General features: G+C 42.2%; 2 protein-coding genes and 1 long non-coding RNA gene across 9 annotated transcripts in view; 1 reads left to right on the top strand and 2 right to left on the bottom strand.

Annotated features, from left to right (window-relative positions):
• Nucleotides 1–1,221: 1,221 nt before the first annotated feature.
• On the bottom strand, nt 1,222–15,083 carry LOC106905205 (transcriptional repressor CTCF-like). 4 transcript variants are annotated; one of them, XM_088006663.1, is made up of 17 exons: nt 14,817–15,083; nt 13,043–13,046; nt 11,842–12,018; nt 11,623–11,765; nt 11,407–11,517; nt 11,138–11,317; nt 9,021–9,233; nt 8,790–8,952; nt 8,249–8,419; nt 6,629–6,762; nt 6,428–6,548; nt 6,043–6,192; nt 5,808–5,968; nt 4,664–4,846; nt 4,449–4,581; nt 4,154–4,372; nt 1,222–3,642 (listed from the first exon to the last, which is right to left on the bottom strand). In XM_088006663.1, exons 1-17 carry the CDS (start codon nt 15,066–15,068, stop codon nt 3,398–3,400), a joined length of 2,760 nt encoding a protein of 919 aa, XP_087862789.1. In that variant the 5' UTR covers nt 15,069–15,083; the 3' UTR covers nt 1,222–3,397. The 4 variants fall into 4 exon arrangements, with proteins under 4 accessions (XP_087862789.1, XP_087862788.1, XP_087862786.1 ...); XM_088006662.1 differs by lacking the exon at nt 13,043–13,046 and having other exon boundaries at nt 4,154–4,369; nt 14,817–14,956; XM_088006660.1 differs by lacking the exon at nt 13,043–13,046 and having other exon boundaries at nt 1,222–3,639; nt 14,817–14,956.
• A 1,260-nt stretch (nt 15,084–16,343) lies between these two features.
• On the top strand, nt 16,344–20,353 carry LOC148159539 (uncharacterized). The gene is made up of 2 exons (XR_015763116.1): nt 16,344–17,412; nt 19,816–20,353. It is a non-coding gene; the product is annotated as an uncharacterized LOC148159539 (long non-coding RNA).
• Nucleotides 20,354–20,478: 125 nt separating this feature from the next.
• ripor1 (RHO family interacting cell polarization regulator 1) overlaps nt 20,479–24,422 on the bottom strand; it is a 66,412-nt gene continuing 62,468 nt past the window's right edge. For all 4 annotated transcript variants that reach the window (XM_088006665.1, XM_088006666.1, XM_088006664.1 and 1 more), the window contains 2 exons: nt 24,133–24,223; nt 20,479–23,535 (listed from right to left, as the gene is read on the bottom strand). In XM_088006665.1, the coding sequence (XP_087862791.1) occupies nt 23,438–23,535; nt 24,133–24,223 (189 nt within the window). In that variant the 3' untranslated portion in view covers nt 20,479–23,437. The remainder of the gene's footprint in view (nt 23,536–24,132; nt 24,224–24,422) is intronic.

Raw genomic sequence — 24,422 nt, forward strand, 5'->3', positions numbered from 1 at the left:
AAACTTTTCAGCAGATGGAAGCATGAAGTGCTCCAAAATCTTCTGATAGCTGCTGCATTGATCCTGCCCTTGATAAAACCCAGTGGACCAACACCAGCAGCTGACATGGCACCCAGACCATCACTGACTGTGGGTACTTGACACTGGACTTCTGGCATTTTGGCATTTCCTTCTCCCCAGTCTTCCTCCAGAGTCTGGCACTTTGATTTCCGAATGACATGCAAAGTTTGCTTTCATCCGAAAAAAGTACTTTGGACCACTGAACAACAGTGGTCCAAAGTGCTGCTTCTCTGTAGCCCAGGTCAGGCGCTTCTGCCGCTGTTTCTGGTTCAAAAGTGGCTTGACCTTTGACCTGGGGAATGCGGCACCTGTAGCCCATTTCCTGCACACGCCTGTGCACAGTGGCTCTGGATGTTTCTACTCCAGACTCAGTCCACTGCTTCCCCCAAGGTCTGGAATCGGCCCTTCTCCACAATCTTCCTCAGGGTCCGGTCACCTCTTCTCGTTGTGTAGCGTTTTCTGCCACACTTTTTCCTTCCTACTGACTTCCCACTGAGGTGCCTTGATATAACACTCTGCAAACAGCCGATTCGTTCAGAAATTTCTTTCCGTTTCTCACCCTCTTGCTTGAGGATGTCAGTGATGGCCTTCTGGACAGCAGTCAGGTCAGCAATCTGACCCATGACTGCGGTTTTGAGTGATGAACCAGGCTGGGAGTTTTTAAAGGCCTCAGGAATCTTTTTCAGGTGTTTAGAGTTACTTTGTTGATTCAGATGATTATTTTTATTGCTCGTTCAGAGAACCTTTTCATAATATTCTAATTTTTTGAGACAGGGATTTTGGGTTTTCATGAGCTGTTTGCCAAAATCATCAAAATTAAAACAATAAAAGACCTGAAATATTTCAGTTGGTGTGCAATGAATCTAAAATATATGACAATTTAATTTTTATCATGACATTATGGAAAATAATGAACTTTATCACAATATTCTAATTTTATGACCAGCACCTGTATATTCTGTTCTAACATTTCAATAACTTGAAGCATTGAAGTTGGACAACAGAGGGAGCCCTTCTCCCAACCACTGGGCGGGTTTCTGATTTCATTTAGTCAGTGCTAAATAGAACTTTGCTTCTTTAGGTTCTAAATCAATCAATCAATAAATATGACATGAATCCAAGCAAATGCATGATGGGACAGAAGTGTGCAGCAGCCAAAAGTCCATTACAGTGATTTTATTGTTCAGTATTATCTGTACAGAGAGGTAACTAAAGAAATGGCATGGTCAACGTTTCTGGTTCTGTTGGATTTAGAACAGGCAGGTTCTCTGCCAAGGACATGATCAAATAAATCAGAGCTGTGTCCAGATGTCCAACAGCAACACAGCACATTAGCTTTCATTTTATAGGAGCAGATCTCAGATTACAGCAGAAAACAGAGATGGTAGGAAACAGGTTCCAGACGTAGCTGGAACTGAACAGCTGCAGGACAGGACAGATATCTGAAGCGATTCATACAACTAACATTCCTGGAGATACAGCAGATGATGACATTAGGGAAGCCTATTAACAGAGATTTTTGAGTTTTTGATTTGCATGAAGTTGACATGCAAACACATCCAATAAGGCTTCATCTCACCACAGGACAGCTAACCAATCAAGAAACAGCTCATGGCAAACAGAACCTTTGAAAAACAGGAAAACTCAAACAGGGCTTCACCACCCAAACAGGTGCTGCAGTCCGGACACTGTTTTACAGATGGAAGAATAACCAAATCAAAGGAGAAACAGTGAAGAGGCAACTAGAAAATAAAAAGTGTAAAGCAATAAAATAACACACAGGAAATGACAAAGTGGCTCATCTGGTTTAGTTTGGGCTGATCTTTGGCTGGAAATCACAAGTGATCACCAGGATCCAGTCAGAGCACCAGAAAGACGTTTACTGAATCAGGAAACAAAGTTCAGTCGCTTTTTAAAACATTATCAAAATCAGAAAGGAAAGGCTTTCTTCCAGGAAGGTTTAAAACATTTATGTACATGGAAGCCAGCAGACAGGTCTGGGTCCAGTTTTATGTCCAGGTCTGGGTCTGGGTCCAGTTTTATGTCCAGGTCTGGGTCTGGGTCCAGTTTTATGTCCAGGTCTGGGTCTGGGTCCAGTTTTATGTCCAGGTCTGGGTCTGGGTCCAGTTTTATGTCCAGGTCTGGGTGATGACTGCTGGCAGCAGAGCAGGAAGTGAGACTGAAAAATTAGAAGTTAGAAAACCTCATCACCTAAAAACATGTGGAATGTTCACAAACACCACCATGCTGGTACTGGTTGCTCAGGCCCAGTGGGTTCTTCACACTGCAGAGCACGATGTGGAAGAACCTTCCTAACATGATGGATTGCTTCGATCAGGGAAAACATCAACTTCACACACTGTGACATCACAGTCCGCCAGGGAACATCAGGACTCTGAATGATGGTGGCGGCAAACACACTTTTGAAACAGGAGAAAACGTTTTGGGAGAAGCTTGTTCCAATGATTTCTGAAACTTTCTGGCCTTAAATCTTTTTTTCTTTTCTTTTCTTCCTCCAATTTGGAGTAAATGCTTCACCAACTGGTGCATGGCCCCGCCTGTGAGGCAGCAGAGAACGCTGTGGTTCCAGTAGCTCTAAGGACCAGGGTGTGTGTGTCAGCAGTGTGTAAGCTGACACACACACTGCTTACAGGAGAGCTAAACATAAAGGATAAAGAAGCAGTCTATTTCAGGTCCCCCAGCCTTGTTTGTCTCTGAGTAAATGAAATGGACCAAACTAACAGACCAACAGCAGCAACGAGCCACCAGCCATGAAGACCCTAAAGACCACAGCGAAGGAACGGATAAGAAATGACAAACTCTGGATTTCAGGCAAAAACTGTTTGAATGACTGGAAAAGTGTTGCTATGTTTTATCACACCCTGAAAGAGACGTCAGAGCAGCACAGAGAACCATAGCATGGCTTCTGGTTCTGCTCTTTAGGGTCACAGCACAAGATGGCCGCCTTCAAAAAGAGTCAGATGTTAATGACAGGCTGGAGAAACAGCGAGCGCAACAGAAACTCTAATTCTGTTACTAGGTGTTTTCAGATGTTAGTGCACGCATGCACGCGCCCACACACACACACACACACACACACACGCACACACACGCACACACACACACACACACACAGGGGGATTGTGTGTGCACATGAACTGAAATGTGTGTGGGCACAGGCAGACAGGATGTGGCTTTGAGTAGGACAAAGTAGCAAAACATGCAGATTCATTCAGTGGAGAAAAGTCTTAACGGTCAGAGAGCAGCTCAGCCTGGACCAGAGTGGAGCTGGAGGGGTGCAGGTGGAGCACAGGGTGGGGCCTCCACCCTCTGCTGCTCAGCGGTCCATCATGCTGAGGATCATCTCTGGTGTGAGATCTCCATTAGCAGCAGTAGCTGCTGTTGTTTCCTGGTTCACAGTCAGCTCCACCTCCTCCACCCCCTCACCACCACCCACCCCTCCTTCCACTGTCAGGTCCGCTCCCTGCTTCACAGAAGGCGCTGCGTCGCCCCCCTCCTTTTTCACTATGATGTTCTCTACTGCGCCCGTCAGCTCGTCCTCCACCTGAATCGTGGCAGCTACTGAAAAACACACAGAGAGTGAGTTTGAAGACATGTGGTCACACAGGCCAGTAGAAGCAGCATTTCCCCCAGAAAACTGCTGAACCCAGTGGTAGGGCCAGTAATGTAAGCAAATAATAAGCTATTCTCACCGCGCAGCATCTAAGCCATGTCATGTGGAACTTTAATGCTCCACATGAGTGAATGGTGAAGTTTGTGTCTTGCGACAGAACAATAAGCGTGTCAAAATGCGTCAACACAACAAATTTAATGTGACATTTAAAAAACAAACACTTGGTGGAGTTTGGCTACTGACTTCTGCAGGCTGCAAAGTCTGAGATACATGTGATCGGTCTTTGTGATTGGCAACAAAAGATAGTGACAGTGATCGGAGATCACAATCATATACTTTTTCACAAAAATTGGTCAATTGTGATTGGTGGCCAATTATATGGCCCAGTCCTACTGTCTCCATGTTGCTGACATCATTCCCAGTTTTTACCATGGAGTCATTTCAGTGTGTGTTGCTCACCAGAAGAAGCAGCCCCGACTCTGCTGGGGGTCTGAGGTTTGGGGTTCTTGGGGGGTCGGCCTCGTTTTCTCTTCACTGGAGGCTCATCTGGGGCCACAACTGGGATAACAGCAGGAGCCTGATCTAGCTCCATGCCCTCCAGGTCCTCCTCCTCCTGCAGCAGTGCTGCTTCTTCTTCACCCTCATCCTCACCCTCGTCTTGTTCGGGGATGTCATCTTCTGAAGACACACAGGAATCAGAGGAGTGAACACAGCATCTTGCTGCTACTTACATGCAACTTTGAAAATGACTCACCGCTATCATCCTCATCCCTTCTGCTTCTCATCTTCCTCTTCCTTCCTCTCCTGCCTTTCTTTGGAGTGGCAGCTCCGTTCTCAAACTCCTCCACCTCCCCGCCACAGTTCTCAGAATGACGAGCCATGGTGTTCTACAGAAGAAGAGAACATGTGATCAGGATGTTCTTTATCTTCAGTCAGTGAGCAGGAGAGGATGAGGAGGAGCAGTCTCACCCTGCGGGTGAACGTCTTGCTACACTTAGGGCAAACAAAAGCTGTGGGAACAAAGTTGGGGTCGTGGTAACGTTTGAAGTGCATGTCCAGCAGCTGCTTCTGCCTGAAGGTCTTTTCACACTGGCTGCACGCGAACGGCTTCTCTCCTGTGTGGGTCCGCCGGTGCATGACCATGTGGCGCTCCTGAAACCACAGCAGCACAGTTACACATCACAGCTTTACAGGGAGCCGGCTGGCATTCAAAGGGGGCGTGGCCTACTCCGAGTCATCAGACTCACAACATGGAGGTCAAAGACTGACAAAACCATAAATACATAAAACATAACTAACTCTGACTAATAGAAGCAGTAGCTTCGATGTTTTTGGTCAAACATCGTAGGCATTGTTTGACCAAAGGGGGGCAGCACTGAGTCAGTTTTAGACAAAATATTATGGACCTACACAAATTTACACAAAAATGTCAAAATTCACATAGAAACATAAAGATAGAACCCAAGATTTAGACACTTAATCAACAAAAAAAAGTTGATTTGGGGGTTAGTTACACTTAAAGTTATTAGTCCATAAAAAGTATTCTCCACGTAAGACTGTCTCATGACGGGGGTATGAGTTGGGTTACCTAATCTCTGGTTCTCCACATTTTATATGTTTTAAGCATCAAACTTACATTTGAAGAATTATTTTAATTTGTGGGAGTTTGTGTAACAACATAGGCATCTTAGTAAATTCAGAACAGAAAATGCTACATTTAGGCTGATTTACTGACAACTAAGTAATTATTAGCTGCAGCTCTAGAATATAATAAGTACTGTTAAGAGAATTATTTGGACTAAGATTGCTAATAATTTAAGTTGCAAAAATCTATGGACTTACATGTTCAGCAGGAAACAAAACTATACATGTAAGACAACACATTCTAGCATACATGTAAAGGCTACAGCACACATGGAGCTAAACACCCCTGATTTAGGATCTTATTAAGGATTTTTGGTCTAAGAAACAGGAATGCTTCTAAAGGATGAGACTACATGTAGCAAGAAGTAAACATCTACAGTAAACTGAAACTAAATGAAAATAACATATAATGGCTTTGTTTTGCTCCAGCTTCCAACCTGGAAACAAGCCAGCAGCAGAACAGACCAACCTGACGGCAGCAGTAATCACACAGGTCACACTTGAACCTCTTCTCATTCTTGTGGGACTTTTGATGCTGGATTAGAGCGTAGCGCTCATGGAAAACAGCATCACAATATCGACACTTCTTCCCGGTCTCAATAAACGAGTGCTGCTTCCGCAGATGAACCCCTGCATGCAGACAGACAGACAGTGAGCCCAGGGAAGAGAAGCGGGTCTGGCTCCTTCACGCTGGCTGTTCTTACCCAGGTCACTCTTGCGTGCGATGACCGTGTCACAGTGTGGACAGTGGAACTTGGCCACGTTCTCTGTGTGTTTCTGCAGGATGTGCATCTTCATGGTTCCGCTCTGGGTGAATCGGGCGTGGCAGATGTAGCACTCATAAGGTTTTTCTCCTGACAACGACAAGCAGCAGGTTCACTCCTGAGTACTGTCACCTAATGGAGCTCAGCACAGATCAAGTGCTGCATTTGGTTCACATAATAAACTAGGGAGGATTTTCTAACATTCTTCATTAGACTAAATATTTATTATTAGAAATAAAGACAGAAAACTATGTTGTACAATGACAGCAACTAAAACCCCTTCCAGATGTTTCCTCCATCATCTTGATAGGTGAGTCAGATTTACCTGAGTGTGTCCTCATGTGTCTCTTCAGCTTGTATGTGTCTCTGCTGGCGTAGCTGCACAGACTGCACTGGAAGGGACGTTCCCCAGTATGGGAGCGAATGTGCCGCTTCAGTTTGCTCACCTAGAAAACATACACACATACACACAGTGTGTATTTGTTTCCCTCCCTATGCATGTCCAGTAGACAGCAGCTGGTCCTACCTCCACACTGGCGTAGTCACACATGGAGCATTTGAATGGCTTCTCATGTGTGTGTTTGTAGCGACGGTGACGAACCAGTTCTCCACTGGTCACGAAGGCCATGTCACAGTCTGTGCACTTGTGTGGTCGAGTCCCTGCATCAACATGCAGAGAACATGTGAGTGTTAAACCTCCACTCAGACATTATCATCACCTGTTGAGGCAATGATTTATATTTACTGTCATAAATTTAAACAAAAACAGCCAACAGACAAACAAATACTGTTAGAAAACGACGTCAATCAAAATGAAATACGAAAGAAAAAAAGAGAGCAAAACAAAATGGTCCCAGAAGAAGTTTTTGTGGTTGAGTGCATAAACATGACTAGCAGCTCCATCCTGCCCAGGTCTGAAACAACACATTCAGTGTTGGAGTTAATCCAGAAGTTTGATCACTTGTTTTGGCAGGGGCAAGAAACATATTGCTAATAGCAACGGGAGCTAAACCTGAAGGAAAATGTCTGTTTGGAAGAGAAGGACCACACAGCTTCCTGTTCCTGTCTGCTTTCAGTGTCACTAAATAAAACGAAAGCTGAATGTCAAAATCTGAAATGCCCGTCAACATGATTTCTGATCATTTCAACTTTATATCCTCTTGACTGTAATATCTTACTGCTACCACTAGGTGGCAGAAATAGGAAAAACTTTCTAATGCTGGCTATGGTTTAGGAAATAATTATTACTAACTGCTGTGTTTGAGTGTCTCCTGCTGTTAACATTTTACTTTTCTTTAACAGATAAAATATTCCTGGATCAGTTCTTTCTTTCTTTTTGTGTCTTTCCTCCATCTCCTCAAACTCCCAGTAGATGGTGGCAGATAGCTGCTGGTACTGAGCCAAGTTCTGGTTCTGTTCTGCTGCAGGTTTCTTCTGGCTTAAAGGGGAACTTTTCCTCTCCACTGTCGCTACATGCTGGTCCAGGAGGAGAGAATGCTGCAAGTCAATGACTGGCTGCAACCTGCTGGGTTTCCTTAGACAGGAAACTTTTCAAACTAATTTGAATAATAAGCTGAACTTGATCTATAGCTTGATAACTAGAATTAGTTGGAATGGATGTGTGATTAGACAGAAATTATATTTTTTGTAAAGTGCCTTAAGTTGAGCTGAATTCCCAGCTTGTTTTGCTTCTGTCTAGCCATCTCTAGTGGTTTTTTAAGGATTTTCTTACATGCTAAAAGCAGTTGTTAGACTTAGTTTTAGTTGTTGCTTAAGAATGAGCATTTAATAAACAGCAGCTATATTTGTATGGTGACTGGTGGCCAGTCCAGACTGGACTCTTCCTATGTCTCAGTGTGGTCACTGTCTGATGCTGCTTCCATGGAAGCATCAAATGTTTTCTAAAACACTTTAACACTGAAATATTAATCCAATTGATATTTTTTTAAAGAAGCAATGACTGCTTCCAGTGAAGAAGTGATAGCTGAGCCAGGTTGAGCTGGTGATGCTAGCAGCAGGCTGTGGAATGTGTGCTGGCTGGTGGAGCAGGGCGGGCTCAGGCAGGTGAAGCTTTGACTGGACCGCTTCATTGGACAGGCAAAAAAAACAACAATAGTTAAATCCATTTCTGGAGTGTGTTTACAACCTGTGTGTGTGTTGAGATGATTTCTCAGCAGTGTCACTGTCCTGAAGGCTCTTCCACACAGGTGACATTTGTGGGGTCTCTCATCGGTGTGGCTTTTCATGTGCCGGTCCAGGTTGGAGCGACGAGGACATGTGTAGCTGCACAGCTCGCACTGGAAAGTCTTCTTCACCCCTAACACACACACACACACACACACACACACACACACACACACACACACACACACACACACACACACACACACACACACACACACACACACACACACACACACACACACACACAGCTTTCAGGGAAACCATCTTCCCAAAGCTTTCAGAAAATGCTGAGTTCAGCATCTGCAGCACAACTCTGAACAACAAGCTGTCTATTAGCTGTAAAGCACATTATAAACTGTTAACGTTTACTATGCGATATTTGAAAAAGAAGTCATGTTCCACTTCTAAAACAGCTGAAAGCTACTAGAGCTGTGCTGGAAGAGAACAATGAAAGGACATTAAAGGACCAGTCCTTTGACATCAGAAACAAAAATGTCAGGTACCTTTCTTCTTGATCTTTGTGGGCTTTGGAGGCTTCATGTTGCCAACTACTTTCTCTGCATTGACCTCAGACAGAAGGCCCTCCTGCTGCTCCTCTTCAAAGTCGTACACGCTGACGTCCATGTCCTTGTCTCCTTCAGCGTAGCGCAGGCGACTCTTCTTCCCCTGCACAGCAGCAGCTTTAGTTTAGGCACATGGGGACTTTTTGGTCTTTTAGCATGGGAATGCTTTACCTTCTTGGCCTTTTTGACCCCCCCAGATGGAGGCTGGTAGTCTGGGTCTTTAGCCCAGTTATGGTGATGGTTTGGAGGCTGGGCAGCCTCCTCTCCTTCCTCCAGGAGCTGCTGTCCCACCTCCGCATCCTCCTCGTCCTCCTCAGAGTGGGCTTCTACTCCCTCTTCTTGTTCCACAGTCTCCACCTCCCCATTAGCACCAACTTTGACCACCTAGAAAACATTGAACTAAGTAAAATTTTAACCATTTTATGCGAATATCCTAGACACTGATTATTTCCTTAAACTGACTGCTCAGGGCCTGACCAAAAGACCACTAGCTGACGTAGTCCCATAAGGCTAGTCTGGTGTTTAACAGATGCACCAATCAATCTGCCAGAGATTTGAATCAGTAAATGTTCTGATTAGCAGAAATCATTTTGGTAACACTTAATTTCAAGGGTTGTGCATAGGACTGACATGAGATTGTCATATGTATGACTTAACTCTAGAGGTGTGCCGATCGATTGGCCATCGATCATAATCAGCTGATTTCCGTGAAAAGGTGTATGATCGTTGATCACTGTCTCTTGTTGCCGATCACCTGTATCTCATCTGCAGCCTGTGTGCAGCTGATCTCCTCTTTCCTTCACACTGCTGCAAGCGCACAGCAGTAAATCCTAAGCAATGTGGTGAGGAACTTTAATGCTCTGAGAGTTAATGGGGAAGTGTGGGTGTTGCGGTGCTTAAAGCTGCAGCACGTAACTTAAAAAAAGAAAAGATTTTAGATATGTCCTAAAACTTTTGCCGTCCCAACACAAGACAGATAATCCCTGAAAAATAATCGATCTCCTCTGCCTCCTCCTGTGTTCTGCAGAATTACTCTGCTCGGTCAGAAACAACCAATCAGAACCAGCATTAATCAACTAGCCAAGCTATCAGGAAGGATCGTTTATTTTGAAGCAACCTGTGTTTTACTCTGAGTGAATGTTTCCTTTTTTACTTGACATTATTTGATATATAGGCAGATTTATTTGACTCGTATCATTTATGGTACTGAGAGCCTTACTATTAAATATTATTTTACTGGTTGCAGGTTTTTCAGTTGTCCTTTTGACTGAATAGCTGCTGTATTGTACCTACAAGTATTTTGCATGTTTTATGCCTAAATTATGTGAATTTATTGCCAGATCATTTTTAAATTTTGTCAGAACACATAGTAGCATTTATACCTAAAGCAAAAAATTAACAGTCAATCCAGGTGATCGGCAGAGATCGGCCTCATTGGTGATCGGTATCGGCAGTAAAAAACCTGATCGGAGCATCCCTACTTAACACCTGTTATGAATATGAAGGAGTCTTCATGAATGTTTAGGACTGTTGTCTTGAAGTGTCATTTGGTAAATAATGACATAAAGTTGACACTTTTAAAGACTTTTAAGGCAAGTTTTAATGGAACTTTCCATTAAAAGTGTCATTATTTACCCAATAGACTTCACGACAACAGTCGTAAACATTTATGAAGCCTGCTTCATGACAGGTGTTATGTCATGTTTATGACAGTGTCATGTCAGTCTTATGCACACCAGTTAAATAAAGTGTTACCATCATTTTTAGTTAAAGTAAGTAAAATCTAAGAATTTCCAACATTTTCTGTCCATGAAAACATCAGCAGTCTGTACTTTGATACACTTCATATGACAGAGTGCATCATGGATAGATGGAGTCTGTCAATCCCTAGTGGGCGAGAAACGGGCGAGGGGTCATCTTGGACAGGTCACCAGCCCATCACAGAGACAGACAGGACAAGCAACCATACACACACACACCTAAGGAGAATTTAGAGAGACCACTCAACCTAACAGTCATGTTTTGGACTGTGGGTGGAAGCCGAGAATCTGCAGAGAACCCACACATGAACAGGGAGAACATGTAAACTCCACGCAGAAAGACCCTGGGCCGGGAATCGAACCCAGGAACTTCTTTCTGCAAAAGTGCTAATCAAACTGCACCACTGTGCAGCCCTATGTTATATATAGAATATGTAAATTGTGGAGAGTATTATTAACTACTGTAGTTCCACATCGGTGCCTTTGTTGTGTGCATGCATGTGTGTGTGTGCGTGTGTGCGAGTGTACCTGAAAGCCCTCAGGCAGAGGAAGTGTGTGACAGATGACAGGGTCTCCAGTCTTCGACATTGCTGTGGTGTCCACAAATGCGCCTTGCTGCAGAGCGTCCACGGCGGCTGCAGAAACCGGCACCTGGACCAGCTGCAGCTCTCCCAGACCCAGAGCTGCCTGCTCCTCCATGTTGACCACCTGCAGCCCGGCATAAGACGGAGGGATATGAGCGTCCCCGGCCGACACCGGATGAACACTTTAGGAGAAAACAGAAGGTGAAGAGGCACCTGCAGGGTGATGATCTGAGTCTGGTCCACTGTTGCCACGGCAGCCTGATGAGCTGCTCCTGCAACCATGCCAACTGTTTCTGATGATTCCCCAACTGCAGCATCGATCACCTGAAAAATAAACACTTATATTGGGGTTTTCGTAGAAGCTTCTTTGATACTTCCAGTGTCACAATCAGATAAAATATATGACATGTCCTCTTGTCCTGCTGCTACCTCAGTCTTCATCTGCATCAGGGTGGGATCCAGGGTATCCATGACCATCATTTCTACTTCTCCACGTTGCACGCTCACCCCGACCCCAGCTTCCAGCAGCGCCTGCTGGGATTGGGCAGCTGCTACCATTCCTTCCACATGACCTGGAGACACCAGAGAGGCAGTCACTTCTAACATCAACCATGTTTAAACTCCTGGCAGAACAAGCCCAGACAGAACCTTGCTCCAGTACGACAGCTGCCGGTCCCTGCACCACACCCCCGGCCTCCGCCGCCTGCTGGAGGAGATCCACCACCAGGGCCTCCTGGCTGTGGACAGCCTGGATGGATGGGAAGTCTTTAGGGGGGGCGTCCACCTCCCCCACAGCTTCTGCTGAGCTGCCGTCCATGACAACAACTAAAACACAGAGAAGAGAGGAAAACTAATTGGAGATGGCTGCAACACAGGTTTCTAAAAACACCAAAGAAGAACATCTGTGCTGGGGGCCAGGGGCCGCGGGGTTAGTGGATGCAAGAATCCTGATGTTCATCTGCTCCTGTTGATAGCAGCATCACTATTAACTATAACATCTATCAGCATAAAGTTCACCATGTCCAGCCTGGGAAGATGAACCAATCAACAGGAGAGGAAGTGCATTTCTGACAGTAACTATATGTGACATCACAAAGATTTTCACATTCAGAATTTAGAAAAAAACAGTGCAACATCAGAAATATATACAATATAAACATGAATATAATGATATTTACAATGATATATATACATATATATGGACACACATATACACATGGATATACACATATAACCACTTTATAATTAGTGTATGTGAGAGCTCAGGGTGTTAGTTGGGAAGAAGCTGTTTTTGTTTTGATGCACCTGTAGCGCCTCCCAGAGGGCAGCAGGTCCATCAGGTTGAAGCCAGGGTGGGTTCTGTCCTTAGTGTTGACTTTGGCTCTGCTGAGGCAGCAGGAGATGTAAATGTCCACTAGAGGGGAGAGTACAGCCAATGACCCTCTGCTGCCTCACCTGTCTGTAACAGTCCAGCTGCTGTACTATATGTGACGCAGTATGTCAGCAGGCTCTGCTTGGATGAGGGTCGGTGTTGAGCTTCCTGAAGTCCATGATGACCTCCTTGGTTTTCTTGGTGTTCAGAGTGAGGATGGCTTCAGAACTTCCTCATCACCCTGTGAGATCAGTCTGACCACTGTGACATTGTCAGCAAACTTGACGATGTGGTTGCTGTTGTGGCCAGACTGTAGAGACAATACAGGAGGGGGCTCAGCACACAGCCCTGTGGGGAGGTGATGCTCAGTGCGCGGGTGGAGGAGAGTCTGGGGTCGGTTGGTGAGAAAGTCCTTTATTGAGGCCCATGTGAGAGGAGTCAACATCAACAGACAACAAATCTGCTGGCAACAAACACACAACTAAAGAAAACCATGTGGCAAGTCAGACCTCAGAACACTGAAAAAATACCATACAAAAATATATAAAACACACATTATTCATTCTGAACACGAACAAAAAGCATATATTTGTCTGATTTTAATAAATACAAATATATTAATTTTCTATGACTGTTGCACAGTCAGAGTAGTAAAACTGCACAAACATGTGAGTTTATGTAAACTTCATGGCCATCTGTGAGGATGCTGCCTTAGAGCTGCAGGCTGGACAGGTTCTGGTTCAGGTTCTGTTTCTGGTTCAGGTGTGTGGGCCTTCACAGTTGCTTTGATTGCAGGTAGAAATTTAGCCCAAAACGACACTGATCCAGGCTGGGACAGCTGTTGCCTCCAAGTGCTGCTTTTAAAAAGCGGTATTTTTGTAGCTCTCCGAGCCGAGTCGTAGAGGGAGCTCTCTGCTGTAACAGAGATCTGTGGCCATGAGGCTCTAGGTGGGCTCAGAATAAGAGACAAGTGGGCGGCTGGTGCGTTAGCAATCGAGGCAGACAGAGGTCGTCACACATGGGCAGAGAACAACCAGGGGTCCAAGTCTGGATGCAGGAAGATTTCAGGAAACGCTAAGTTGTGCAATCGATCGGAGTAACAGTGGGAGGATTCTCCAGCAGCGAGAGCGTCGCCATTCTGTGCTCCGCTCGGATCTCGCCGTGACCGTGAGCGGATGCTGTGGTCTGGGAGGCGCGCTAAACTGGGCGTAACTTCAACATTGCTCCATTTTAAAATGACATGTTCGATCACATTAAAGTGTTTTGGCTCACTGGGAGTTCTTGCATATTTTAAAACTCGGAAGGGCGAGGAGGGCCTTCACTCTGAGCTAACACAACAAGCTAATGGCAGCTAAAGACACCGAAGTTAGCGTCTGATTCGGCCCTTTCCTCGCTTTTATGAACTGGCCCAACTAGTGACTAAACCTGAACGGATTTACTCTGAACCAACTAACAGTTTCGTCCCAATACAATTTGTGATTTCTTTAAAGCTATTTGTTTAAACACACACACACACACACACAAAGCGTGGGTGTGATGTTTATTTGGCATATACACAAGGGGTCCTAAACTGAATAATTCTACAATTATCAAGAAAAACTAAAATCCAATTTTTGATGGGTCAAACCTTTGTCCACCTTATCAATTCTCACCCTTACTAGAAATATTATATGCTCATAATATAAATTAAATACATAACATATGTCATATAAATGACCTTGTTACAAAAATAGAATAATGATGTCAAAAACCTGTGAGTTTGATTTAATGTGTTTAATCTGTAACTGCTTTAGAATTACTAAGCCAGTGTCTGGTCATCCTAAGTATTTTAAATCGTAAAATAGAAGTGATCAGACGATAACATAAAGAAGGTAATAGCCCTTTTGCAGCAGTGGCAAATCCGTAGCTTCAATTAGGACACTAGCTTCAACGTCGTTGGAGATCTGTACAGCTGCCGAGACAAAGAGGCTAGAAAATGGACGCCCTGGCCTGAACTCTCCAATGAACTCGACAAATTATCCGCTTTCTCGTGCTGAAAAAATACAACTATACATAGTATAGATTTGATCGTTTGTACAATTATAACATCCATGGGCGTTTTACCATATTTCGCCAGATCTTTTAAAAACGATAGAGGGAGACAAACACCATTCCACGAGTTGCCAGGATCCAGAGCCCCATCGTGACACCTAGAGGCCGGTTAAAGATCCTGCAAACTCCCCCCCTTGTCTGAAAAGTAGTGGTACTCTACCTGTTTCTGAGTGTTTCTCCTCCCTGTGGTCCCGCCTGGAAGCAGAGAGGCAGCGCTAAAAAGTTTAACCAGGTCGGAATAAACTACACGCTTCTTCGCAGTTAGTTTTAATTCCTCACCCGCTTTGGCAGAGTAGCTTCTGCCACAAAATGGCAGTTGAGCGCTCAGTGCGCCTGTGCGGCCGCTGGGGGGTGGTGTCGGAACTGATGCAGCACCCTGATTGGCCAGGAGGGGCGCAACGTTAAAACACATTGAAGCTCATTTCCCAATGTGAGGAGAATGAAGGCTTTTTTCCTGAGATAAGTTATTCTCTCAGAAAAAAATCCAGTTTTTAGCCACAAATAGGCATAGAATATACATTTTAAGAGACAATGTAAGAAAAAAATAACCCAATAAATATCACTTTATAGCTTTGGATTGATTTGACTATATTACTATATATTTGTTACCATCTCTGTCATTACCCTTATTTTTAAAGTAGCAATTCAAAGGTTAGACTTCCTTATTGAAATAAGAAAGTGGACAGACTTTTGATTGCAGTTGCACCCAAATATCTGAACTTAGATTGGCATCTAATCCATCAAATCCGAATGTCTCAAAAAGTTAGAATATTAGCAACTGTGTTTTAGGAACTTAATTCAAGGAATATACCTCAAATATATTTATTCCTCACAGAGTGTTAAGATCATATTTCAGCTTATTTGGTTGATTCCAGAAAAGAAAAGACTTCCTCACTCCCAGTCCAAAAACATGACTCTTAGGTTAACTGATGCTCTCTCTAAATCATGGGATTTTAAACCCAGGCCTTCAGGTTTGGCAACTTTTAGACGCTTCCCTGGTTGAACATATTTGAATCAAATGGCTGAATTACCTCCTGAGTATACAGGCAAGTTCTTCAAAGTCCTTTAATGACCTCATTATTTGACTCAGATGTGTTGAAGCAGAGACACATTTGACAGCTGCAGGACACCGGCCCTTGACGCCTGGAGCTGGTATGAGTGTGTGTGCATGGTTTATGGACTGGCAACCTATCCAGAATATATGCTGCTCCTACATGGGCTTTTCATTTACTTTTTGTAAATGAACACCCCAAAGTCTGGTTAGAATATCAATTAATAGCAATAGAAAATATTTCTAATGTAGAAATGTGGCCCTACTAAAACATACAGACATGAGAACCAAGTACTTTCTTTTCTGGAATTACAGCATCAATGCAGCATGGCATGGATGAAACCAGCCTGGGGTTCAGATGAAGAATTCACAAAGCTCAAGTTATTTTAATAGTAGCCTTCAGGTCACTTGCATTGTTAGTTCCTCTTCCTCTTGACAACAGTCCATGGTTTAGGCCAAGCCACCTTGCTGATGTTGCCATGGTGATTAACATGGTATTGGTGCATTTGGAAGTGTGTGGGGGGAGAGGGTACGGGGGAGGTAGAGTCCTACTGGAAAATGAATCAGTATCTTAAATTTGCCAGCAAAATGTCAGAAAAAAAACATGAAACGCTCATGTTTCAAGATGCAGGAGTACCTGAGAAAAACTCAGTGGTCCAGCCCCAGCAGATGACATGGCGCCACAAATTTAAGTTTGATTTCCATCCAGCCAGCCAGAGATATACAGGACGAACAGCCATGCATAAACACACACTCACTCACACATGCATGCATGGACGAACACACTCAAACCTAAGGGCAAGTTACAGAGGCCATTTAACCTAGCAGTTAAATGGCCTCTGGGAGAAAGCTGGAGTACCCAGGGAGACCCCTGTGGACAAGGAGAAAACACAAAGTCCAGAAAGACCCCAGGCCAGGATTTGAACTTACAACCTTCTTACTGCAAGACAACAGTGCTACCTACTGCATCAGCCTGCAACCCCATGATTTTCTTTTCATATTTTAATTAGTAAAAGCATAGTAAAACCATAAAATAGAGAATTGTCTAATATTTTGACACCTTCCACAATTCAGCATACACGAAAGTAATTGTTTCATTCTGTGATGTCACTGCCCATAAACGGTAGACGTGATTATTATCTTTAGTCAAAACATACAGAGGAATATGAAAAATTAGGTTTTCATTTGCTCTTAATCACACCAAATTCAATGTTCTTGCAAATTTTTGACCATTAAAAAGAAACCGAATCATTTCTCAATTTAGCATTTTAAAACAAAATTCTTTTTTTTTTTTTTTTACTACTGGTTGAGAGATTACTGGTTCTGATGAGAAACTATTGCTAAAGCATTCATGAACCCCTAGCCTAAACAGTGTCCAGTTGCCAGCAGGATTAACTGACAGTTTTGTTCAGTGACCCAACTGTATACTATAATCAATTTGATTTATTTTCTATACATTTTATAAATCAAATGATCATATGCTGCTTTATTGAAGTAAAAATCCCCAAGTGGAGATAACTGCTTTATTTCAGTCTGTTTTACAGTATTTGGGTAGCAGACATATCGGATTTTGAGATGTGTGAGGACCCTTCAGCTTTACTGACTGTCATGTGGTGTGGTTGGTGGTGGTGAGGAGAGACGCTCAGACCCAGGTTATGATGAAAATTGTGATATTTAATGACGGAAGCTCAACAGTCCAATGCAGGTGTTACGTCAATCCGCGTTTCCCCATCAGATACGGTTCCCCCTTCGTCTTCTTGCCGCTCCGCCCCGCCCACGCGGCAAAATAGGCGCGTGCTCGTGATGAGCACTGAGAAAGCACGCGCGTGGCAAGCACGCGCTTGTTCGGCGCGCTTGTCTGAGGAACTACGGACACCGTGAAAGCTCAAACAACAAGTTTCGGCAAACTTGTCACACTTTCTTCACGTTTTTGCGGGAAACTAATAGTAATAATACTAATAATTATAATAAATATAATAAATATATATGTTATACATATTATGATTATAATAAATAATATATATTTTATACATATATTATAATTATAATACATAATATATGTTATAGTTATAATTATAATATATATATGTTGTATATATTATAATTATAATATGTTGTATATATTATAATTATAATAGATAGATAGATAGCATAATGCTATATGAATTAAAAACAGGGCAATGCAATTTAATGCTCAATATTACCCATCAGATACCGTTTTCCCTGTTTTACAGTGGGGGAACGCTATCTGATGGCCATAAATCTCCCTTCAGATACCGTTTCCTCTGTCTTAAAGTGGGGGAACGCTATCTGATGGCCATATTTCACCCATCAGATACCGTTTCCCCTGTTTTAAAGTGGGGGAACGCTATCTGATGGCCATAAATCTCCCATCAGATACCGTTTCCCCTGTTTTAAAGTGGGGGAACGGTATCTGATGGCCATAAATTTCACATCAGATAACGTTCCCCCTGTTTTACAGTGGGGGAACGGTATCTGATGGAGACATTTCACCCATCAGATAGCGTTCCCCCTATGTTAAAATCACCCATCAGATAGCGTTCCCCCTGTTTTACAGTGGGGGAACGCTATCTGATGGCCATAAATCTCCCATCAGATACCGTTTCCCCTGTTTTAAAGTGGGGGAACGGTATCTGATGGCCATAAATTTCACATCAGATAACGTTCCCCCTGTTTTACAATGGGGGAACGGTATCTGATGGCCATAAATCTCCCATCAGATACCGTTTCCCCTGTTTTAAAGTGGGGGAACGCTATCTGATGGGTGAAATGTCTCCATCAGATAGTGTTCCCCCACTGTAAAACAGGGGGAACGCTATCTGACGGGTGATTTTAACATAGGGGGAACGCTATCTGATGGGTGAAATGTCTCCATCAGATACCGTTCCCCCACTGTAAAACAGGGGGAACGCTATCTGATGGGTGAAATATGGCCATCAGATAGCGTTCCCCCACTGTAAAACAGGGGGAACGATATCTGATGGGTGAAATGTCTCCATCAGATAGTGTTCCCCCACTGTAAAACAGGGTGAACACTATCTGATGGGTGATTTTAGAGAACGCTATCTGATGGGTGAAATGTCTCCATCAGATAGTGTTCCCCCACTGTAAAACAGGGGGAACGCTATCTGATGGGTGATTTTAACATAGGGGGAACGCTATCTGATGGGTGAAATGTCTCCATCAGATAGTGTTCCCCCACTGTAAAACAGGGGGAACGCTATCTGATGGGTGATTTTAACATAGGGGGAACGCTATCTGATGGGTGAAATGTCTCCATCAGATACCGTTCCCCCACTGTAAAACAGGGGGAACGTTATCTGATGTGAAATTTATGGCCATCAGATAGCGTTCCCCCACTTTAAAACAGGGGAAACGGTATCTGATGGGTGAAATATGGCCATCAGATAGCGTTCCCCCACTTTAAGACAGAGGAAACGGTATCTGAAGGGAGATTTATGGCCATCAGATAGCGTTCCCACACTGTAAAACAGGGAAAACGGTATCTGATGGGTAATATTGAGCATTAAATTGCATTGCCCTGTTTTTAATTCATATAGCATTATGCTATCTATCTATCTATTATAATTATAATATATACAACATATTATAATTATAATATATACAACATATATATATTATAATTATAACTATAACATATATTATGCATTATAATTATTATATATATATATATATATATATATATATATATATATATAACATATATTATGTATTATAATTATAATATATGTATAAAATATATATTATTTATTATAATCATAATATGTATAACATATATATTTATTATATTTATTATATTTATTATAATTATTAGTATTATTACTATTAGTTTCCCGCAAAAACGTGAAGAAAGTGTGACAAGTTTGCCGAAACATGTTGTTTGAGCTTTCACGGTGTCCGTAGTTCCTCAGACAAGCGCGCCGAACAAGCGCGTGCTTGCCACGCGCGTGCTTTCTCAGTGCTCATCACGAGCACGCGCCTATTTTGCCGCGTGGGCGGGGCGGAGCGGCAAGAAGACGAAGGGGGAACCGTATCTGATGGGGAAACGCGGATTGACGTAACACAGGCAGCACGGCAGAGAGATTAGCACACAGCTAAATACCGGTAGCAACTGATACACAGGACTGGAAACGAGAGCTAACGCCATCCAGGACTTCACAATTCAACTGGAGCGCATCGACGGCAAACAACAACTAGTGTAAGACGGACGTACAAACGACAAGGACCCGACTAGAGACAAAGACAACAGGTGGGTTTAAATACACAGGGAGGGTAATCAAGGGAACGAGACACACCTGGGAACAATCAATGGGGAAGACGCAGAGACAGAGACTCACAGGGAAACAGGATAACAATAAACACAGAAACAACTCAAAAATAAACACAGAAAACTACGGATCATGACACTGACCATAAGCTGTAGGATTGTTCCAGTAGATTTTTCCCACTGAGAGACTCTGACAATTAGGAAGACGTGAAAGCAACGCACAGCACTCTTCTGATTCAGTTGTTAACAAAACTATGGTGGTAACAATAATGAGCAATTAGCACAAAAAATATTTGGGACACTGTTTCATGTTATTTTGTTGCAGTAATGATAAAAAGGGGGAAAAAAAAGAGATTGAAAATAAATTGCAGTATGTTTTGGCAACAGATTGTAGGCCAGCATCAATACACCAAGTACTTTAAGTAGCAAAACTGAACAGGTGAACAGTACAAAAGAACTGCATTTATCATGTTTTGAAATAATTTATTGATGACTTCATGGAAGCAGTTTTACTGTGTGAATATATTCAGTTATGAACTTGATGAAAGTGCGCATAAAATGAGGGAATTCTATAATCTATAAATGTTTTTATGTTATCAGAACCATTTCAGTAGAAACAAAACAGGCAAAGTGAGAACAGTCTTTTCTTATATAATTTATCAAAAATATTAATAATATACTTTACAGTGCAGTGATATTGCAGAGGAAAAGGCAGAGTAATGCTACTATTAGATTAACAAAACAAATTGCACTTAGGATAAGCAACTGAGTTGACTGGTGCTCCACAGTTTGGCATTTTTAGTGAGTCTGTTGTTACAAAGTTCGTCAAGATGCAATAATCTGTGTGGCCCAATCCAGTTCATATACAGTCAGTCTGACAGTGTGTGACAGATACAACATACAGACTTAAAAGAAAACAATCATTACTCTGTAACTTACAGCAATTTGTCAACATTCAGAATGGAAAGAAATCCCAGCTTCCAAAATAAAAAGAAACGATTCCTTATCATTTACTGAGAATAGGAAAAACATCTACAAATGCTTAGATAAAAACACCTCACAGGAAAGAAGCACCCTTATATTTTTGCAGTTATTCTGATTATATGTCATTCATTACTCATGTAATGACTGATATGTCTTTTTTTATTTGCTTAATTTAATGAACGCACTTTAGAAAATGTCAGAATTTATAAATGTCAGATTTATAAATGATAAAAGCTAAATATATAATTTTCACACAAAACTTTAAAACGGTTTGTAAAACACTGGTGTGGACCAGTAATACAGCTTTGGACTGTTTCAGTAGGCTCCTTCATTATAATTATTCCTATAACAGTTAGGTAACAGGAAGCAACATAGAAGCTTTTCTTTGAAGCCCTGCCCTGTTTGCAAATGGCGGTAATCTGGGACAGTTATTATTCAGTAGACCATTTACAGGAAATTGGTCAAATAAAGCTCAACTCAAATCAAAAACATGTATTCACAGAACAATAAACTTCAACATAAACTTCTATTGTAGCTTCATTTAAAAGCATAATTTAAAACTTTATGGCACTTGTTTAAAATATCCTCTACTTTGCAACAGCAGAATCTACTGCATTCTCTCCTTCAATTTGTTTCAAATATAGCAACATTCAACATAAAGGCCTCCTTGGCAGAATGAGTTATTTTTATTACAATTCTGAAAAGGAGAATAATTCACATCATTATAAGCCACACATCACATGTCTGGATGAAAACACATTATACATTCAGTTTATTTGCTGGGCAAACCTGAAGCTGGATGATGTTAACCAGTCAAATTAAAATGGGTCACAAATAGTGGTTGGGGGAGTCACATAAAAAAATCTAGTCATAAAGAGAGTAGAGGAAGATGGATGTGAAGAAAGGAATATAAAAAATGGTGAGGAAGAGGAGTTGGATTAAAAGGGGTCATAATGACAGGTGGCTGTGAAGGAGAGGTTAAAAGAGGGATGAAGAGGATGTGTGTGATCATAAGTATGGATGATGGGCTAGGATGATGAGGATGGTATGTGTGAATAAGAGACTGTGATGAAGAAAATCATCACAGTCTCTGTGATGATTTTCCTCTTCCTTTCCTTCAGAAAGGAAGAGGAGGAGGAAAATGAAAGGGGTCAAATGGGGTCATGAAGAAAGATTAGGTGGATGAGTGGAAACAAAAGCAGGATAAGTGAGATAAAAATATTCATAAACAGAACAAAGAATTGTGGAGGGGAGCAGGGGTGACTACTGATGACATAACCTGAGCTTGGTTAACTCACCAGTTTCATTTTAAACATTCTGCTGTAGGCCACTACTGACCTGTGAATATTTGGAATATTTTATATGTGCAGTTAAAAAGCATAATTGAATTGTATTTGTTTAATTATCTGCATCTTAAGAATTAAATAAATATATTTATAGCCATTATAGCGGGTCAACCACTGGTCCCCACTCTGTGGAGGTGTTTTACTCCACAGTCTAGTCCTCAGTCCTGGCTCCTACTGAACAAAATATGGCTGCTGATCGTGAGTCTTGTGTCTTTGCTCTTATCTCGTTTACTGCCTGCTAGCTGACAGATGTCAGTCAGATCTTAAACACCAACTGTGACTCAGACATTCTGATGTTGTACATGCCGGTTGGTATACATTTCTAAAATGCTGCACTAAAGCTTTCTACCAGTCCTAATCATCTTTTCCTGAGAAGTTATAGCAAAAATTAAGGCAACCCCACAAGAAACAGTATAAAAAGTATTTCTCAATAGCTGCTTTAATACCCAGTAATTATTTTGTGTGTATTTTCCGTCAGAAATGGCTGTAGTTTGACTTTAACACCACCAGTAGTGGAATGAAGGCCTGCTGTTTTCTGCAGACTACAGCAGTTCTGTTTCAAATGTTCACTCCAGATAGTAGATGATGCAGGTTCCATGGAGAAGGCATAAGAGTAGAGTCAGTTCTCGTCATGGTTACGTCCTGTCTGTAGGCAACAGTCAAAAATCTGCAGCCTTCTGTGGCCACAACTGGTTTCCTACAGATGTGGATCGTTTGGTGACAAGAGGAGCAGCAACAACTTACTGAATGGAGCCTTTACTGGACCAGTACAAAGTGATATATGAACAGTTAATACAGCATTTTGGGAATGTTTGCTCTTCAGCCAGTGCTGGAACTGTCTGTTTGAGTAACACTTTCTAAAGTTCTTCATACTGTATAATAATGAATGTTGAACTTCATTTCTTTGTTAATTTAACTTATACTTCAGAAATGTCATCATTTGTGGCAAATTTGTTTGAAGTACTCCTAACTATAGATGATTGCTAAAGAAAGGTTTAAGTTACGACTGGTCCTCCACTTTAGCAGATGGACACAGTGGATACAGTGTTGCATGTTGTTGGTGTGCTGTGACTGTCAGTGGTTGTGTCTGGTCAGAAGGCTGTGCTGGCCATGCTTCCTGGAGCAAAGAGTCTCGGCAAGCTGTCCTGAGATATCTCCACGTGTCTGTAGGCCATCTTTCCTTCCTCACCTGTTTCACACAATAAATAACATACAACAATGAACAGCAAAGTAAAGAATTTATGACGTAATTATTGTGTTATCCTTATGAAGATTTCCTGTTAAAGTTAAAAGACAGCAAACAAAAGCTGTGCTGAAAGATGCAGACATGTGTAGGAACTTTGGCAAACTGGCAAATTCTTCTTATGTAAAATTTTGACAGATATTTTCAAGTTTTTTCCACCTTAAGTATGACACACAGCATACCATGTATGGTTCAAATAAAAAACTAAATGGGTAAACTACAACAATATAAAAGCTCATTGTAAATTCTAAGACTTATTTGATCTGATCCAGTATTGAGATTCAGAAATCTTGAAACCTGTTATCCATTAAAGAGAATCACTATCATTTGATATGGGAGAGAGAAAACAGTTATCAGAAAAGGGACATCATCTAATTTTTTAAGTTAGCTACTCTTTCTTTATGATTGTACGTAACTCGAATCCTTCTTGCGCTCAACAGCTCATCTTTCCCTCATGTTCATCTATAGAGTTGACAAGCCTCTTGAGGCAATCATGTAGGAACAAAACAACTTTCTTCCAGGGTATATAATAGTTCAAATTACCCAGCGTCAGCAGTGCTTGTTTGGCAGCATCTCGGACATCTTCCTTGTCTGTCTGACAAATATACACCAGCTGCTCAATGCTTTCTTTGGCCTGGAGGGAAAAAGAAAGAGAAGGATGACTGGGAAGAAAAGGAGTGGTAATGGAGGATGAGTGGAATGAGTGGGGACAGTGAGGTTTAAAGTTCAAGAGAAAAGCCTGTTTCACAAAATAATTCAAGCCAGGACTTAGCTGCTGGTTGTCTTTGTGTCATTCTGAAAAGCAGGTTGATGTCAACTTGCTGATGCAACTC

The sequence above is a fragment of the Poecilia mexicana genome, unplaced genomic scaffold (genome assembly GCF_051168715.1).
Source record: "Poecilia mexicana isolate PSO_F unplaced genomic scaffold, ASM5116871v1 scaffold_6, whole genome shotgun sequence".
Taxonomy (NCBI): Eukaryota; Metazoa; Chordata; class Actinopteri; order Cyprinodontiformes; family Poeciliidae; genus Poecilia; species Poecilia mexicana.

Bases quoted from the DNA above. Each gene is read 5' to 3' on its own strand.
- LOC106905205 (XM_088006663.1), bottom strand. From the start codon at position 15,068: ATGTGTTTTAACGTTGCGCCCCTCCTGGCCAATCAGGGTGCTGCATCA. The intron at 8,953-9,020 runs GTAAAGCATTCC...GCTGCTGTGCAG, and splicing joins GGGTCAAAAAGGCCAAGAAG to GGGAAGAAGAGTCGCCTGCG. The intron at 4,847-5,807 runs GTTGGTCTGTTC...CTGTGGTTTCAG, and splicing joins GTGATTACTGCTGCCGTCAG to GAGCGCCACATGGTCATGCA.